This window comes from Chaetomium globosum, genomic scaffold (assembly GCF_000143365.1).
Source record: "Chaetomium globosum CBS 148.51 scaffold_4 genomic scaffold, whole genome shotgun sequence".
NCBI lineage: Eukaryota > Fungi > Ascomycota > Sordariomycetes > Sordariales > Chaetomiaceae > Chaetomium > Chaetomium globosum.
The window spans coordinates 4,302,307-4,319,481 of record NT_165979.1 but is presented as its reverse complement, the minus strand read 5'-3'; the positions used below and the strand labels follow the sequence as shown (position 1 = coordinate 4,319,481).

Below are 17,175 nucleotides of genomic sequence, written 5' to 3'. Positions count from 1 at the left end.
CACGACCCCATCAACGCCGACTGGAGCCGGCCCCGCATCCCCAATGGGGGTGTCCTCCTTTCCTCCAAACCGAAAACACAACTTGAATCCGGCAGTGAATCAGCAACAAACCCAAACCTGACACCAAACTGACCCCTACCATCCACCACCCAAGCACCACAAACACTCCCCTCCCCCCACTCCCCAAAATGGCCGCCGCCCTCACCCGGTACAAACTCGTCTTCCACGTCCCCCCCGCCGCCCTCGAGGCCTGCAAAGCCGCCATCTTCGCCGCCGGCGCAGGCCGCTACCCGGGCCCCGGCAACTACACCGAGGTCTGCTACACGACGCTCGGCACGGGCCAGTTCCGCCCCGGCGCCACCGCCAACCCCCACATCGGCAAGGCGGGGACGCTGGAGTATGTGGAGGAGGCGCGGGTCGAGACGTTATGCGTTGGGGAGGAGGTGGTGAGGAGGGCGGTGGAGGCGTTGAAGGGGTGAGTATTCTTTATTGTTCGTGGTTATGTTATTGTTGGGTGTTTTAGTTGGTTGGTGCTTTGGGGGTTGGTTCATGTCATGTCATGTTCAATGTTGGCTGACTGGGTTGCAGGGCGCACCCGTATGAGGAGCCGGCCTATTCGGTGTTCAAGATGGAGGACTTTTGAGGTTAAGAGTGTTGAGTCAAATTGAGGGCGTGGATGTTAACAGAGAGTGAGAGAAACAGTCTGTTTAGTCTATGCCGTATGATGAGTTTACAAATAATGGGATAACTAGCACTGGTTCGGTGTTCTCGCCACCTGTAACGTGATGTGGGTAATTGGTGTAGATGGCGCTTAAAAACCCCTCGATGGTTTCAACAGTGGCCTGGGTTGACGGTGCGGTGCAAGGTCTTTGATCGCCACAAGAGGAGCAGCGTGGGTTGGGTACATAGGTAGATACCTACAGACATATACATGTAGTTCGTCTAGTTAGGTAGGAATGGGTTGAGGTAGCTTTGTGTATAGTTAGACCATTTCACCCGTTGCTCAAGAGGTACATGTACTGAGATTATGTCTAATGATGCCTGACACTAATAGTGATGCCCGTCACCGACTAGAAGTTCCCTTGCCGGACCCAAGCCCTTCCATGGCAATCACTCAATATACTTGATATCCAGCCCCAACCCCCGTCTCCTCCTTGCCACCATCCTCCACGCATCCAAACAAATCCCCGCCGGGCGCCAGTAGTCAATCTTTTGCCCCAGCTTCCACGTCAGCGTCGCGTTCCCCCCACCACTCGGCGCCAGCACAAAGTGCATATGAAACACCCGTGTTAGAAACGGCGGCGTAAAAGGATGCGGGCTGTCGTCGTCGGAAAAGTCATCCTCTAGGCAGATCGAAAAGGTCTCGATCCGAGGCATTCCCTGGGCCGCCTGGGACGCGCCCAGCAGCAGCGGCCCCAGTGTCCCGTTGTGGGGTAGCGTGCGGTTGCGCTTGGCCGGCACGTTATGAGCGCCTTGGTGAATTTGCTGTTATCGTTGTCCTCCGGGCCCGGAAGGATATCCTGCGGCAGACGGCCGGCTGTTGTGAGCGCCACCGTCTCGGCCCACTTAGGGTCCCGAGCCGCTGCGGTCCAGGCGTGCTCGGTTGTGTCCTTGACGAAGAATTAGGAGAGGGAATCGGTGTTGGGCTGGATGCCGAGGTAGAAAGTGGTGAGGGAGGGGAAGACCCCGGACGGGAAGTTGAATCTGTCGAAGAAGCGGACGGGCACGTAGAACTGACCGGAGAGTCGGAGAACGGTGAGGGAGGAGAAACCCCCTAGTAACCTGATCGTCATCGGGGTGAAGTTGAACCCGTGTTGAGCGGCATTGTCAATGCACTCGAGCTCGTTGTGTGGTGAGTAACGGCCCGCATGGACGTGGATCTCTTCGATAGGTAGTCTCTTGTCCAACCCCGTGATCGCGCATATAATATCTAAAATGCGTAATGGTGTTAGCTAAACTGCCATAGCGTATGAAGTCAGATGGGTGTGTTTTAACCTACCATATCGCCACAATGCTTTCTGCCACCGAGACCAGAACGACTCCTCCTTGAAGTCGAGACGGAGCACATGCAGACCAACCAGCTTCTCAATCAGAGCCTTGAGCTTCGGTATATCGGTGCGCTGGAACAGGCCTTGGCTTTTGAAACGGAACTCATCTACCCCCTTGAACTCGAAGCGGTCGATTTCGTTGTGTGGCTCGAACTTTAGGTCATGATTGCGCGCCAGCCACCTCAGAACCTCTTCGTCTGCGTGATTACCGGAGCATGTCTTCCAGCCATTCAGATTGTTGACACCGGCCCGCAGTGAAAGGGTGATTGCCGGCGTTTCGAGGCCAGCGTTGACCGACCTTTCTGTGATTCTGTCGATGCCTTCCACCAATCCTCGCATGAAATGAGCGAGGGGATAATAGCTCAGGTGCTGCTCCGCTGTGATGGGACAGCAAGCCTGGTAGCATGCGGCGGCGTCCACGAAACGTTCCACTCTAACTTCCTCGAGGAATTGCCGCCGCCGGAGCCCGGTGCCTTCGAGGGTGGCGAGAAAGTCCTCGATAGATACGCCGTAACATCTACTCTCGTCGATGGTCACCACCCGGAGTTTCTCTTCACGTCCGACGATCTTATTCCACGTTGGGTAGGCAGCGATTAGGGCTTTCCTGTCGGTTTCGTCGCGCAGCTGGCGGACGATCCCAAGCCGGATTTCGTTTGGCATGTGATCCATGGTAGTGGTCGATGGGGAGCGGGCTTTCTCGATCTTTGGGAGATAGTATCGTTGTAAACGAGGTTTAGGGTGAACAGCGAGAAGCCTGCGATCAAATGAACTGTTTTTGGTTTAGATAGATATGACCTTCATAGATAGGGACCTAGTATGTAGAACAAGAGCATTGGAAAGCAAAACGCGAGGGTCGGGTGGGAGAAGCGTTTCAAGCGAAGGAAATGAGGTAGAGAAGATAAAGGACCTTGTAAGCCATACGTGTGTTCGGGAAAACAATAGGCTGTTAATGTGCTCCAATACAATTCTGGGTTAATGGGAGTTGAACAAGGTGTGGTAACGCCTAAAAGAGCGAGTTCATATTAAGACTGGAGTAACGGAAACGCCCTCACATACTCAGCAGTGCGAGAAGGCACATACCTATCAAGCTGAGAATGGCCGGCTTGTTAGTAGGGGAGCTCCGGGCATGTGAAACCCACCTGACGAAAGGGAAGGTGGCGAGATCCCGGATGTGGTGTTGGATTAGGGCTTGCGGGCCTGGCCGGTTCACCCGGGGTTGTTCGTGCAGGCCAAGTGTTGTTCGCCTTCTCGACACAATGCCATTCCCGCTTCTTAGAACAGCGCCTTTGTTAGCGTCTTTCTTGACGCCCCCCCCCCTTCTTCTCCCCAGCCCAGCCGGCAGCGACATTTCCACCCCACTACGAGTGACGCCGGCCACCATCGTCGGCATAGGACTAGAAATGATGGGCAAAATCGCAATGATGGCCGGGGTTTACTACGAGCGCCCCCCAAAGGCAGCAGACCATATCGAAGGGATATGTTAGGAGGACGCGTTGCGATTGGGGTCAGATGCGTGCCTACCCGGTCCGAGATCTCCCCGCCCTCGTCGAAGTACCTTCCAACGAAGGCGCCCATTTCTTCTGAGCCTTTCGGTCTCGATGGAAGCCCAACACGGTGTTGCGGGCTGTCATGGGTAGCCTTTCTAGGCAGATCTTGGGGGTATTGTGTACATGGTCTGGGTGTAGTTCTAAAAAAGGTGGACTGAACAGTATGATGGGCCCAGGTCATCCATAGATAGTAAGGTGGTGCTTATCAAATTGTACACAGTGCTGGCTGCCTGTTGCACTTCGTAGTGTAAGGTGAGTCGGGGCCGGGCTAATCTCTCTCAAGCGCAGCTAGAGATTATATTAGGAGCGCGGACTCGGAAGCCTATTAAATGTGACTATCTATTTGTACGTCCCCTGTGTTCTTGAATCTGTATCCCTAGTACATGCGTCTAACCCACACTGTCATTTAGAACGATGAGATAGTGTCTTAGCCGCCCAGCGGCCGAGAGGAATAACCGGTGTCTGAGGTAGCAGCAAGACAGGGGGCAATCCCGAGCACGCCGGCCGAGCCTCTGACCAGCAGAGTATGTGCGGGACGGCGCGGTCTTGTATCGTCCTCGGAAGCGTTGGGTGAGCTTCGGGAAGATTTATGGCCGGGTAATTCATTTGTATTTGTTGACCATCTGGAGCAGACTGGCGCCGACCTCCTTGGGGTTTGTTGCATTCAAGTAGTGGTGGCCGCCCTGGATTATGGTGAGAGTGGCCTCCTTAGAGGAAGTGAACAGCTTGATCTGCTCCGCGGGGACCGTCGTGCTGAACGGCGCGTCCTCAGTTCCCTTTGGCCTTATTAGCTTGCGCCACATCATACACATCCACGATCCACCGCCGCATCACATACCTGTAGCCAATACACCGGGCAAGTGACATCCCTGACCCTACGGCAGAGCCCATCCCTGTCCAGCAGGCAGGCGAGCGCCATCTTAAGCTTCTTCCTGCCCTCGTCACCGGTATACACCCCCTTCAGCGTCTCGGTCCAGAACGCAACCATCTCAGCCGTACCACCGGCCCCAAACCCCAGCGACGCCACCATCCCACACCACACATCATCCACCACAAACTCGGGCGTCGGAACCGGACTGCACCACTTCTCATAAAACGGCTCCAGCAGCGTCTTCGGGTCCCAGCACCCCTTACTCCTCGAATCCGCCGACTCATAATCCATCGACGTACCCAGCAACACCAGGCCCTGTATACGCTCGGGCGCAAGCAGCGCCATGCGCGCGACCATCCAGCCGCCCTGGCTGGTACCGAGCGCGAACGCCTTGTCCACGCCCAGCTTGTCCATGACCTGCAGCGCCATGACGGCCGTGTCCCAGTAGGTGAAGTGCTCGGTGGCGCAGCGGGTCGCGCCGTGGCCCAGCGGCTCGATCGCGAGCAGGTTGAGCGCGTCCGTGAGGCTGGCGTCGGAGAATTGCGGCCGGTAGAGCGATACCGTCGTGCACATGGAGTTGATCAGCACGCAGGTGGGTTTGGACGGGTCGTACACGCCGCCCGAGAGCGCGTACCCTGCTTTGATCCCGCCCAGGTGTGGGACGTCAATCGTCGTGGTGGCTGCCATGGCGGGGGTTGTCGGTGGCTTGGTGGGGAGGTGAATCGTGATGCGATGGGACTTGGTGTTCTGGTGTTCTTCGTTCTTCTTCTGGGGGGTACATGTAGAGGATGGCTCGACGGGTGATCCTGTCTTCGACTGGCGACGACTCGGTTTTCCACGTGGGACGGAGGCGGAGAAGCAGGAACTGATCGACCGAGAGGTTCGTCTCGACCTTGGAGACAACTGGAGCAGTGATAGCTGGGGAACCCCTCGGTGAGCTTGTTGGTGAAGGCTTGGGCGAGGGGTTCCTTGCAAAGTGGATGCTCGACTCCAGCGCGAGACGCCAATAGTTCCAGATACAGGATGGGGCCGAGGCGAGGGCGCGGCTAGACCCGAATCAAAGACACCCCGATCGGCAATGTTGTTGATTGGCCATCTTGAGTCCGGACTAATGGAGCTCGGCGTCATTCCGCGATTCCGGGTTCTGTACACATGGTACCAGTCCCGCTAGTGGCTTTGCAGGACTGGGCCCTCGGGAACTCGTCGGCGTCACCGGAAATGGGCGGGCATGCAGGAGAAATGGTCTTTGTAATAGCCATGGGTGGCGGTCCACAGATCCATGTTGCCACTTCGAAATCTTCAACCAGTCCAGAGATTGGAGAAAACTCGGTAACGTCCAAAAGCAACACAACTTTGCTATGCTTTCCTTACTGGTCAGCGCTCAGTTAGCGAATGTTAACGTCAGTGACTGGCCGTTGCCGCTCTCAATTGCCGTGAAAGTGCCGAAGGGGTGGGACTTGGGCGGATACTCTTCTCCCCTTCGCCAAGGAGCCCTGCACATCCCCAACAGATAGGGAAGTATTGTCCGTTTTGAGCTGGAGCCATTTGCAGACTCTATCATCCTTGAAGGCCCCATCTTCTTCAGTTCGTTGAACAGAACCGTTGTCTGATCTGTGGGCCTGTCCTCCACGGCCTCCACCAAACCCCTATAGTTCCATCCACAAGCTCTCCGGCCCGAACCGTTGTGATTGGAGAACCAGAAAAGGGGAAGACAAACGGTTTTTTGAGCTTGTCTGAGGCTGTCTGGAATATGTTTCCCCTTCGTTTTCCCTTGGAGGGTAACGAGCGCGGACTCGTGATGTCAGAGTTCGCCAAGGGCGTAGTTTGCCTTTTGTTTCACCATGGCAAGGTTGCTGCAGCAGAGTGACGTGCTCGGGCTGATCAACGAATCTCGACTCTCGCCTTAGTGAAATCACCAGTCGAAGCGAGAGACCCTTGGGTGTCTGGGCGATCGGTCAACCCCACACAACCCATGCAACAGAAGCAGATGTCAAGTGAAACTTTGTCGTATTATCCCTGTGCGTGGCGCCCATGTTGTTGTTGCGCATGGCAAGAAATCCACAAGTCAAAATCCAGCAACTTCCCTGTAGCGACCAGCCTTGGATCCTTCGATCCTGCATCTCTACTCAAAATCAACAACCTCAGAACGGCCATGGCGGACTCTGTGCTGCCCGGCATTCCGGGATACGATCCTCACAACATCCAACCATGGACCGTGGAGGTTGTGGCGTCAGTAACCGTCCTGGCCGTTGTGTCAGTGGCGCTGAGGTTGTACAGTCGACACTTGAAAGGTCAAAAGCTGTGGTGGGATGACTATATGGTCATATTTTCCCAGGTATGCCGTTCTCAGCGTGCTGGGGCGACAGCATCTCACTGCCCGTGACAACACCACTAACCCCAGCCCCGGCCAGTTATGGAACTTTGTCGTGGTCGGCTTCATTTTTGCCATGCATGACGCCGGCATGGGCGTCCACGCGGACAAAGTTCCCATGGAAAAGATTGTCCTGATGGCCAAGTTCCTCGTCGTGGCCGAGATTCTCTACATCTTCAATCTCGTGTGGACCAAACTTGCCATCCTGCTGATGTATTACCGCATCTTCCACTTTCCCTATTTCAAGAAGATGGCCTACGGCATCGGCGGCTTTGTTGTGGCCTGGTGCATAACATGTACCTTCCTCTTCATTTTCATCTGCGTGCCTGTGGAAAAGCTTTGGTATCCAGATCTCCCGGGTCACTGCATCGACCAAGTCGGCACTTGGATCGCAAACGCCGCGTCCACCATCCTGACCGACGTGGTCATCCTTCTCCTGCCCATCCCCCAGGTATGGAAGTTGCAGCTGCGGAGACCCGAGAAGATTGGTGTCACCATCGCTTTTTGCTTGGGCTTCTTGTAAGTTCACTGATGTTCTTGCCCGCCGCTCTCTCCCTTCTCTTCCCCAGCCGCCACCACAAAGGCTTTCCTCATATCCCCAGTACTAATCCACCATCACCACCAGCGTCGTCTTCGCCTCCGCCTACCGCTTCAGCGTCCTCTTCTCCTACACCAACGACGACCCCAGCTACAGCCTGGCCCCCACCGTCGGATGGACCGCCATCGAGATGTCGGCCGGCATCGTCTCGGCCTGCCTACCCACGCTGGGCCCCGTCATGGCCCTGGGCGCCGCCAAGCTCGGCATCAAGCGCACCATGCTGACCTCCCGCGGCGGCGGCGCCACCACGGCCGCCTCGTCGAGGAACTTTGGCGGCAAGTCCACCACGCCGTCGCTGAGCGACCGCACAGAGGTCGAGCTGCAGAAGTCGACCAAGAAGGATAACGCGGGGACGTTTTATCGTCTGCCGGATGACCAGGCCTCGGGGGATACGGCGCGGGGGGTGGATGCTGACCTCCGTCCGGAGCATGGGTACGGGTATACAGTGACGAGCCGGCCGGCGGGCGCGAAGGCCGATGGGGCGAGCTTGAGCGGGGATGAGGTCCCGTTGCATGGGATCCGCGTGCAGAAGGACTTTAAGCAGAGTGCTGTTTGATGCTGGTATCTTGGAAGGCTGGCTGGCTGGCTGGCTGGCTGGTTGACTTGTTGGGTGACAAAGGCGGGAGGCTGCGATTCTTGATTGCGATTCTTAACGGCGTGCTGTATTACTTTACTGGAAAACCGTCTACATTAGCGAAGCGTTAGATATGTACATTTAGATATTTAGAGGGTAATACCATCTTGGATGCTTAATACCCGTCTTTCTGGACATGCCTTACATTTTGAAATAGTCGTTCACTTCGGCTTTTTGGATCCCGATCCATGCTAGCAACCTAGGTAGACCGAACTTTAGCACCCGGGGTTCTAGACTGGGTAAATCGGAATCAGCAAGACGCCATTCAAAATATCTGCCCGTAATTTGAGGAGGGGGGGGGGAGTGGGGGAGGGGAAGTGGATGTTTGACTTAAGATTGACCACAGTGGTCCGTCAACCGCACTCCACCCAGAAATGAGGGACTGTGTCTCGTCAATTCCTTTGTTGTACTTGTGACGACCCTTCTGATAGAGTTCTCATTTCCTGCTGATTGTTGGCGGTTTTGAGGAAGCAGCTCGTCCTTGTTCCCTTGCCTTAGGTACTGTATCCGCTTTGTCTGTGATTCCCCTGCATCTCTCAAAGTCAAATACCACGGGAGTTTCACGACGTGGTTCTCCGCTGTGTTTTATAGTTATATCCATCTCTTAAGACAACACTTGTCCCGATAGCGAGTTCGTTCGGCCGGTGCCCTTCTGGTCATTTGTCGCCCAACTAGAGTTTGATGATATTGACTGCCTCCTCTTTCTGTTATCCCTTGATTCATAATTATGCTCCTCTTCGTGATATTCTTCTTTCTCTTGCGCCCTCCTCTTGCCCGTAAAACCTTCACCCAGTATACGTGTGCTGGTGGCCCTGGTTCCGTCTCCCCGCCGACCAACCAATTCAGCCCCTGAATGTCGGCAACAAACATCCTCAAAGACCAAGGGAAATTCTTGGCTAGGAGACTGTGCCCCAAACCTTTCCCATCGTCTTCTTTGAACCTTTCTTGGAGTCGGTCCCCACTTTCGCGCTTGTCTTTCGTTTTGCCAGGAGGCAGGACCATGAGTCAAGATGTCTTTATCGAGGATTAACACGATGTAATGCTGTTTAACAAATATGTTAGCCTGATGTCTAAATCACTGGTGGGTTCCCCAGGATAATGATTATAGCCCCTTGTCATCGACAAACGATTGTTGTCGCAACTGCTCAGAGCCTCCCAGAGCCTGTTAGACTCAGCAAGACACTGATTTTAGTCTCTGGCCATGGCTTCACTCCCTTGTTTAATTGCTTCTAGCCAATTCTTGCTCATGATGCTTTCGAATCAGCCTCACCGCTGAGACTGGGATGAGGTCTTCTCATTGCTAGCAAAGCTATCGGTAGGAAGCCGGCCTTGACTTTATACTTTCCATTGCCATGGTAGATGCTTGATGGTGTCTGCAAACGCCAGAGCACGGGGAGAGACAATAACCACAACTGAAGCCTAATTCAACTTTGTTAAGTCTAGCTCTGGTGACCGAGTGCTGACTCTTTGACAAGACGCCAACAAGCATCACTGAGGGGAGGACAGTGAAGAAAAGGGAGTAACTTACAAGTGTCTATCACATCATCATTTCCCTTCCCTGTTGTTTTGGGACAACTTCTGGCCTGGATCGGCTGTGATCAAAATCTCGTCCCATCTCTAAGTTGGTTGCCAGGGAGCAGAAGCATTCACAGTAGAGGTTTTCACTCCTGCCCTGTTCTTAACAGTGCGATAACCATTTTCTTCAACTTGTGCAGTGGGGCGTTGCCTTCCTCAATTGAGGCATGCGCTGCAGTCACTCTCCTGCTGGTCTATAAATCTCTTCTAGCCCTCCTCGTTCTTCTTCCCTCAACCACAAACTCAAAATCACACCACCAAAATTTCAAGTTTCTTTTTCAAAATTCAAACAAGACAAAGATGTCGTGAGTGTCCCTCATCCCTTCATCGTTTAACTCCTTGTCCTTCTCGAGTCCCCCTCGCTGCCCTCGATTTTCCTTCCTCTTCGCTCCTATCCCTACGCCCTAGCTGCCCATCGTCGGCCGCTCTCCCAGCGATTTGCTCCGTCGCTGGCTCCGGAAATTAACATTTACTGGCCCCATTAAGCTCCGGAAACTCAAACCTTCTCGACTTCCACAGCCGTGAGTTTTTCTCTCTCACCTCTCCTCTTGGCCGGTCCCCAGCCGACACTTCCCTACCTATGCTGACTTGTCAAACCAGAATCGGTGAGCTTCATCCCGGTAACTGCCCAAGCACGGCACTTGGTGGACCACCTTGTGTCGTCGGGTAGTTGCTGGGGGAAGATCCACCAGGAGGCCTTGTGGAAGGCGTGGCGGGCCGGGCATGCCAGCAACGAGGAACGATGGTATAATGCCATCGTGTCCGAGTTGCGGTTGCGGGGTTAGTTGTCTTCTTTGTGTTCTCATTTCTGTTTTCTTTATTTTGTGGGTTTTCTGCCTCCCCGTACCTCCTCTCCGTTTTCCTTCCCTTCCCTTCCTATCCTCCCTCTCCGTTGGCACTTTTTCCTGTTCTTCCTTGCCTTTTCTTATATCTTCCCACCCTACCTCACCTTTGCCTGTCTCTTTCCATGCTCACTGAGCTTCTTATATCCACCATCATTCAACTCGGTCATCGCCACATGCTGTTACATGCTCTAAGTTTGAAGAACATGACATTAACCCCATCTTATCAACAGTTGTCGGGGCTGCCCTCGCAGGTATGCCATAAAACCGGCACCCCCCAACTGCCGTTGCTGGCAGAAAGAGGACATGGCGGTGGAGGGGAGGGGAGGGGAAGGGGGGGGAGGGGAAGGGGGGGCGGGGGGGGGCACAATTTACACTGTCTTCGGGTGGTGGCCCTGCCAAAGGCCCGCATGAGGTATGTCATTCCTTCTTCACTCAGTTCCATTTTTTCTTCCTGTCTTTCTTCTCGCCATGTGCTGACCATGGCCAGGCTCCTTCGGGTCCTCTGCGGCCTGCGGCAAGTGTGAAGGAAGAAGGCGGCCAGCCGTTTCGACTTGGCAATGTATGTCTAACTCGCTCAAACCATCCTCGTTGTTGTTGTGTGTCACTCACTAACCTCACAAACACAGGCCGCAACGCAACATCAGCGGCCCTGCCATTTCGATTCGCGCTGTGCCGGCTATTTCTTCCTCGCGCTTCGGCCGCCGGGGTGCCAAACCCAACCCGGGTGTTCAAGCTTAACTGGGCATCTGGCGGTGGCCTCGTCGATAGACGGTAGGATTTCTGGACCTTACTCTACCTTGAACTCTTGCTAACCAGCCATGCAGGGATGACCGGGGCCCGAATATAGCATCTTTGAGGGCGACCTCGGTCCGGAGGTCAACGAGTTTGTTCTCATTCCGTTGTCTCCGGTCGGTCCCAAGGATATGGGTTCGCCCGGTTCAAAGATACCCGGCTGGGTCCTGGTCATTAACCACATGCAAGGCCACCGGCCGGGTCCTAAAAGGCTTGTCTCTGGCGACCAAGACCAATACCGACGACATCCAAAAACCAGAAAAGAAAAATCCCCCAAAAAAAGAAAAAGGAAAACACATCACCAAAAACAACAACAAAATCACAAAAAAATCCCCCCCCAAAAAAAAAAGAAAAAGAAAAGGATCCGCCCGGCTCTCTGGGGCCAGGCTGGTCCCAAAACCAATCGGGCGCATCCGGTTCGCTGTCGATGGTCGTTGAGGTCAGTCCATGGTGAATGCCCTGGCAGACCGGCACTATTACTCGCAATGAAACGCAGAGGGGGCGTTAGAGGTCAAGGCACCACAGCCGGGCGTCGTCGGCTCCTCTGCATTTCATCGCGATAATGGTCCGGTCTGGGGCCCTAGATTTGATGCTCGCATCGACAAGCACTTCTTTGGAGACTGGCCCAAGAAGTACGGCATGGACAAGGGGTTGCACACCTGGATCGACTTCTGCCAAAGTGGCTGGCGGAGGACATCTGTTGGCTTAAGTACAAGGCCATGCCCGACGCACCTCCTTTCAATGGCGAAGATCGAGACTTGCCGCTGCTCGAGAAAACACTCGCCGCAATGTCGCGGGCCCACCCCCGAACCATCCCGGAAGACATTGTGTCACGGTTATGGCCGCATGCAGCCGGCCGGCGGGGTACGCTGGCAATACTCCGAACCAATCATTAAGAGTAAGCACGTGGCCAATGGATGGGCAAGCACCGAGGTGCTCAGGGTGCTCAGGGCCAAGACCCATGAGCAACCTGAGCAAAGGAAGTTAGTCAGTATATAGTCACTCGTCCTGGAGAGTCCTGGGGGTTCTCCAGTTAGCAATCACAACTACAGTTCGCTACAAGCTCGAGAACCTACTGTTGAGACAAAGCCTTTGTTGTGCACCCTTTGGCTGCACCGAACCTAAGCACCCTTGAGAGACTACCTTCGACCGAAGCTGAACCCTAACAGGACAGGGTCCTGAAGTAGGTTCGTCACACATTGCGGCTCGAGCAGAGAGCGACATGGCCTCCCTCACCGGCCTAAGCAAGGGTGAGCCCCCGGAGATTGGGGATTGGGAATGGGGTTTCAGTTTGGAGTTTGGAGTTAGGAACGGGGTTTCATACAGGATTCTGGAGTTCAGGTTTTGGTAGGACATGGAGTTTCACAAAGGTTCACAGGAGCTAATTTGGGTGGGGTGCTGGGGAGAAAACGGTACCATGAGCAAGTTTTGGCTATTACATCGAATTTTAAACCACACTAAAACCATCCTACTGCCCAGAGGCTTTTCATTAAAAGTCATTGTGGCAAAGAGCCCATTCGATGAGGACTTCGTTTTTCGGGTGCGGTGAAAGCGAACGTATAACCCTTCTCCCTGTGACGGCACAAGGAGTTCCTTGCGCTGGACACTCGTTGCGTTCCAAAGATAAACCGCGTTGTAGAATAATAACATGCCATCGTCTAAAATGTCCGAATTCCGGGTCAACATGGCAGCCCAGACCGCATACTCGACCATCAGGGTAACTGCCGGCTCTTCAGCCAGAGGTGCTCCTCCGAGCCATTACAGCCGGAATAGATTCATCTAAATATACCTCCAAACTCTGGCCCTTCTTGGTATCTTTAGGCTGCGGGGTCGCTGACAGCTCACAGCCGATTCCTACAAACATTCAAAATGCCCAATTTCCGGAAGCTGGGTCCCATCCTTCGTTGCGCAGCATGACTTGAAAGCAACGAGAACAACAGCGGGTGAAAATGGCGGCACGATTCCTGCCAGTTGCAGCGCTGACTGCTGTCCTTGGGCCAATGATTGGGAATGGCTTGTCTTGGGCACAAATAACTGCAGGTTGCACCGCCAATTCCTTCACAACACCGAGCTGGCTTGTCCAAGATTTCACTTCTCAGATAGCAGGGGACCTTACGGTTGCCGCGTTCCACGCGCTCAACAGGGCTACAAACGTTACAACAGAACTGAGATGCACTTCAACCACCCCAACATCGGGATGGCAGAGCTGCCGGAGCAGGAATCAGACTGAGCAACCGCTCATCGCGTCTTTCCAGGCCGACACCTCGACGGCCTGGTTTCTGTTCAATGAGACATGGCCTTGCAATGACCTGACCCCAAGTCAACCGTACGTACCTAGCTTCCCCTTTTCCGACCGACCAGCGTCGCTAACCCACAAATCCTGCAGGCTCACCTTCTCGGCCCTTGGTAACAGCTCAGTCGCCCTGAACTGCACAACGGATGAGAGCAAAACCACGACATGCCATTCCGCAACACCACTGCTCGCCAAAGCTGCCCTTTCCTCTCCTGTCAAGATTACCCCATCATACGTGAGTGGGCCGCCGGGACATGACACTCCAGGCTGCACGGCCGACTCGGGGACGCCGGCCTGGGAGGTGGTCGCCAGCCAGATAAATCTCCGAAAAGTGTCAGGACTGCGCCAGTCCGGAAACGCTTTCGTCATAATCAAGAACGACCACCTAGGGTACACGGCTTCCTGCGGTGGGACTCTGACCGCTGCCAGTGGGCCACAACCATTATCATGCGAAGGCCAAATCGCATATCGCCGCCCCGACAAGTACCAAATCCACACGGAGCTCTCCTTCGACCCCGACAACCTCACCCTCGGTATCAACCAAACCTGGTTCTGCGACGACCAAGCCCAGCCCAGCCGTAAGCCACAACCCCCTTCCCCCCTCCCACCTCCCAGCATAGTACCCACCCACCATTCCGCACCCCCACCCCCACCCCCCAGCATCTCCATCACCGGCAGCGGCACGACCCCCCTCCCACTCGAATGCACCGTCTTCAACCAAACCGCCACCGAAACCACGACCTTCTGCTCCGGCGGCACGACGGACGGTCCCGTCCGCGGCAACGCCACCGCGCGCGCCCTCCTCCCACCCTTTTCCCTCAACGACCCGCTCCCGACCGCCGAGAGCTGCACCATCTCGTCGCTGGTCGCGCCCGCCTGGTGGTTCAACGGCTTCGAGACCAACACCACCACGGCGCACAGCGAGACGGTCACGGCGCGCTTTGGGATGGAGTTGCAGACGGCGGGGGAGGCGTCGGGGAATTTTGCGATTGTGGTCGTGGAGGGGGTGGAAGTGGGTGGGGGGGAGGCGAATAGCTCGGCGGAGCTGCCGTGGAATAGGTGCGTGTTGGAGTCGGTGGGGGATGTTGCGCTGGCGCCGACGGGGTGTGAGTTGAGGTATGATATGGCGAGTGGGTTTTTGGGGTTGCGGGTGAATTGGACGTGTGCGGATTTGGATCGGGGGAGTCCGTAAGTTGATTCTTGATTGGAGTTTCTTGCTTGCGGGAGATGGTGAAGGGGGTGTCGGTTTCCAGGCTGCTTCAATGCTAACTGTGGTGCGTGTTGTAGAGTCTTGTTCGGCGGAGAGGTGCGCACTCTGGTGCCTGAGCTCACCTGCGTCACGTCGGGGACGGATATACGCTGTGCTTCGCCAGTTGTAGAGCCGTGGAGGGCAAATGTCACGTCGCTGACTTGGAAGTAGGGGGTGATATCGGAACCTGGAGACTAAGGCTAGGCGGCTGGGGGGGTTCGGGGAACCGGTGTGCTCAACTGATATTGCTAGAGAAACATGACCATATTTGCTCCAGTTACTTCATCATTATTATGTCTTAAGGAGAGTAAAACACACCGCAGTTTGCCTTTTCCACCGCAGGGTGCTCTGGTCATCTCCATGTTCTCGACACTTGGAGCGCGCACCACAAACAAGGCCCTACAAACCGGCGTAATTACTCCATCGCGTGTCATGCTCACCGACAGTCGCTGAGGAGGCCTTCTGTCTTGATTGCGGGGCTAATGCAAAAGTTGCCTTCGCCCCAGCCAATAGTTTCCATTTGGGTGGTGTTGACTGGTGGAAATGGTCACCTGTGGTTTTTCGGCTCGATGCCTTGGGCAATTCTGCGTCATCCTAATTTCCCATGGACAACTAGTGAACTGGGCAGTGTTGTGGCCCGTGGGTGTGTAGATGGTCCATAAATGCGTCGTTAATCCGTATGTTGCACCTTCAACTTGCATTCAACTCATAAGCGCATCTACAGGTATTAAGGCCCCAGTGCCCTCATTGCTTCTCTTTTTCGTTCGAGTAAACTAACATCCCATCAACAAGCCAGATCCGCCATGTGCCAACAACTTTACCCAAGAGTTAGATATAGCTGCCTGCACGAGGTCGAGCAGCTACCGTACATCGTCAAATGCCAGGGAGGAACCAACAGACGGCTTGAATGCGACAGGCCGAGGGATAACTACAGCCTGGGTATTTCGTCCAGGAGGGCAAGGTGTCCAGACTGCGAAGAAGTTGAGCCTTCCTGGGTAGTACATGGTCCAATACCACCAACCATCCACACAGAAACGAGTTGGCGAGGGCTTGCCCGAGGAAGACGGCGGCCGTGGAACATGCCCCGCGAGTCGCGACACGACATAAACGGGGCCAGCACGGGGGATGAGCCATACTAGACAGATGAGGCTCTACACCCGCCAAGTACCATCACCGGCTGGCCCTGTCGTCCCCATTTGCCCACAATCATCCCCCGGGACGCCATCCTCCTCGCCAGAAACGGAAACATCGAACTTGACTGCTTCAATGCGACTGTCAAACCACAAAGCGAGTTCACCATGTCGAGCCAGGCCTCGAGAAACGGCTAAGAATTTCGAGCCGCTGCTCACCAAGCATATCAACGAACAGCTCTCGCTGCTGTCCGACGGCAACCTCCTCCCGCACCCCTGGACATTAGCCTTGGCATGATCTTGATTTTAGAGCTGGGATGAACGATGATCCGAGTTGAGTTCACCCTCCCTCGGGCAAAGCTCGGTTCGCTGGGATGGGTTGAACTTTGAAAGAGGTGATCTCGGCGAGGAATGGATCGCAGGTGAGACTTGGCGCCCGGGTAAGATCCCCTCACTCGATCGGGTCGGTCCGAACGAGCCGGTCATGGAATTGGGGGTTTTGACTGAGAACGATGCGGCGCCATCTTCCATGGGAGTGTCTCGAGGAATCAGAAACCATGAGGGATTTGAGGGGACGCGACTGACAAGGAATCATGGCGGTGATTTAGCATAGTGTTCGTTGTTGAAAACGATAAGCCTAGACGGAGAGCATTATTAATCACGTTGCTTAAGATTCCCCCGCCTGACAGGCACTAGAACCACAAAACGTCATCTTGCTTGGCTTCGCTTGTCTTCACCATTCCCAGTGGGTTAACGCGTCTCTTCACGCGGCCTGTGAACTGTTGATTGGCTGATTAGTCAACAGCGATTCTCACATTGCAAAAGAAGGGGGGTTGCCAAGAGACACCCTCTGTCAGACTGCTCTGGAAGTCGGTCTTCTCCTCCAGTTGTTGACTAATTCGACACCAAATATGGAGGCTATTGAATACTAGTTGGTGTTTCCGCGTCAAAATGGAGACTTTAATGACGAGGCCCACGATGAAGTTGTCGTCAGCCCCATCGATTGAGGTTTAGGCGGCGGCAGGATGGCAGTATGTAGCTCGGCGTTATGAAGTGAGGTTTGGAATTCCGGTGCGGCTGCATGCGGATTATAAACCACGGATCAACGCCGTCATGTCTCAGTCGATAGTTGACATCATAAAGCACACACACTCCTCCAACCTCGTACAACTTTCACACTCTCAGTTTCAACCAACGAGCTACACTCAACACCACCAAAGGA

At 54.8% G+C, this 17,175-nt stretch overlaps 6 protein-coding genes across 6 annotated transcripts; 4 read left to right on the top strand and 2 right to left on the bottom strand.

The window, feature by feature from the left end:
- Positions 1-188: 188 nt before the first annotated feature.
- On the top strand, positions 189-643 carry CHGG_05122 (uncharacterized protein; the record flags this gene model as incomplete). Its single annotated transcript, XM_001224335.1, has 2 exons — positions 189-475; positions 589-643. 2 exons carry the CDS (start codon positions 189-191, stop codon positions 641-643), a joined length of 342 nt encoding a protein of 113 aa, XP_001224336.1.
- A 979-nt stretch (positions 644-1,622) lies between these two features.
- On the bottom strand, positions 1,623-2,717 carry CHGG_05121 (uncharacterized protein; the record flags this gene model as incomplete). Its single annotated transcript, XM_001224334.1, has 2 exons — positions 1,623-1,930; positions 2,000-2,717. 2 exons carry the CDS (start codon positions 2,715-2,717, stop codon positions 1,623-1,625), a joined length of 1,026 nt encoding a protein of 341 aa, XP_001224335.1.
- Positions 2,718-4,197: 1,480 nt separating this feature from the next.
- CHGG_05120 (uncharacterized protein) lies at positions 4,198-5,747 on the bottom strand (the record flags this gene model as incomplete). Its single annotated transcript, XM_001224333.1, has 3 exons — positions 4,198-4,386; positions 4,470-5,610; positions 5,680-5,747. The coding sequence occupies 3 exons, from the start codon at positions 5,745-5,747 to the stop codon at positions 4,198-4,200; spliced, it is 1,398 nt and encodes a 465-aa protein (XP_001224334.1).
- An 871-nt stretch (positions 5,748-6,618) lies between these two features.
- Positions 6,619-7,991, top strand: CHGG_05119 (uncharacterized protein; the record flags this gene model as incomplete). Its single annotated transcript, XM_001224332.1, has 3 exons — positions 6,619-6,737; positions 6,802-7,356; positions 7,463-7,991. 3 exons carry the CDS (start codon positions 6,619-6,621, stop codon positions 7,989-7,991), a joined length of 1,203 nt encoding a protein of 400 aa, XP_001224333.1.
- A 2,977-nt stretch (positions 7,992-10,968) lies between these two features.
- Positions 10,969-12,280, top strand: CHGG_05118 (uncharacterized protein; the record flags this gene model as incomplete). Its single annotated transcript, XM_001224331.1, has 3 exons — positions 10,969-11,007; positions 11,116-11,260; positions 11,778-12,280. 3 exons carry the CDS (start codon positions 10,969-10,971, stop codon positions 12,278-12,280), a joined length of 687 nt encoding a protein of 228 aa, XP_001224332.1.
- A 950-nt stretch (positions 12,281-13,230) lies between these two features.
- On the top strand, positions 13,231-14,994 carry CHGG_05117 (uncharacterized protein; the record flags this gene model as incomplete). Its single annotated transcript, XM_001224330.1, has 3 exons — positions 13,231-13,607; positions 13,668-14,762; positions 14,862-14,994. The coding sequence occupies 3 exons, from the start codon at positions 13,231-13,233 to the stop codon at positions 14,992-14,994; spliced, it is 1,605 nt and encodes a 534-aa protein (XP_001224331.1).
- Between the last annotated feature and the right edge of the window lie 2,181 nt (positions 14,995-17,175).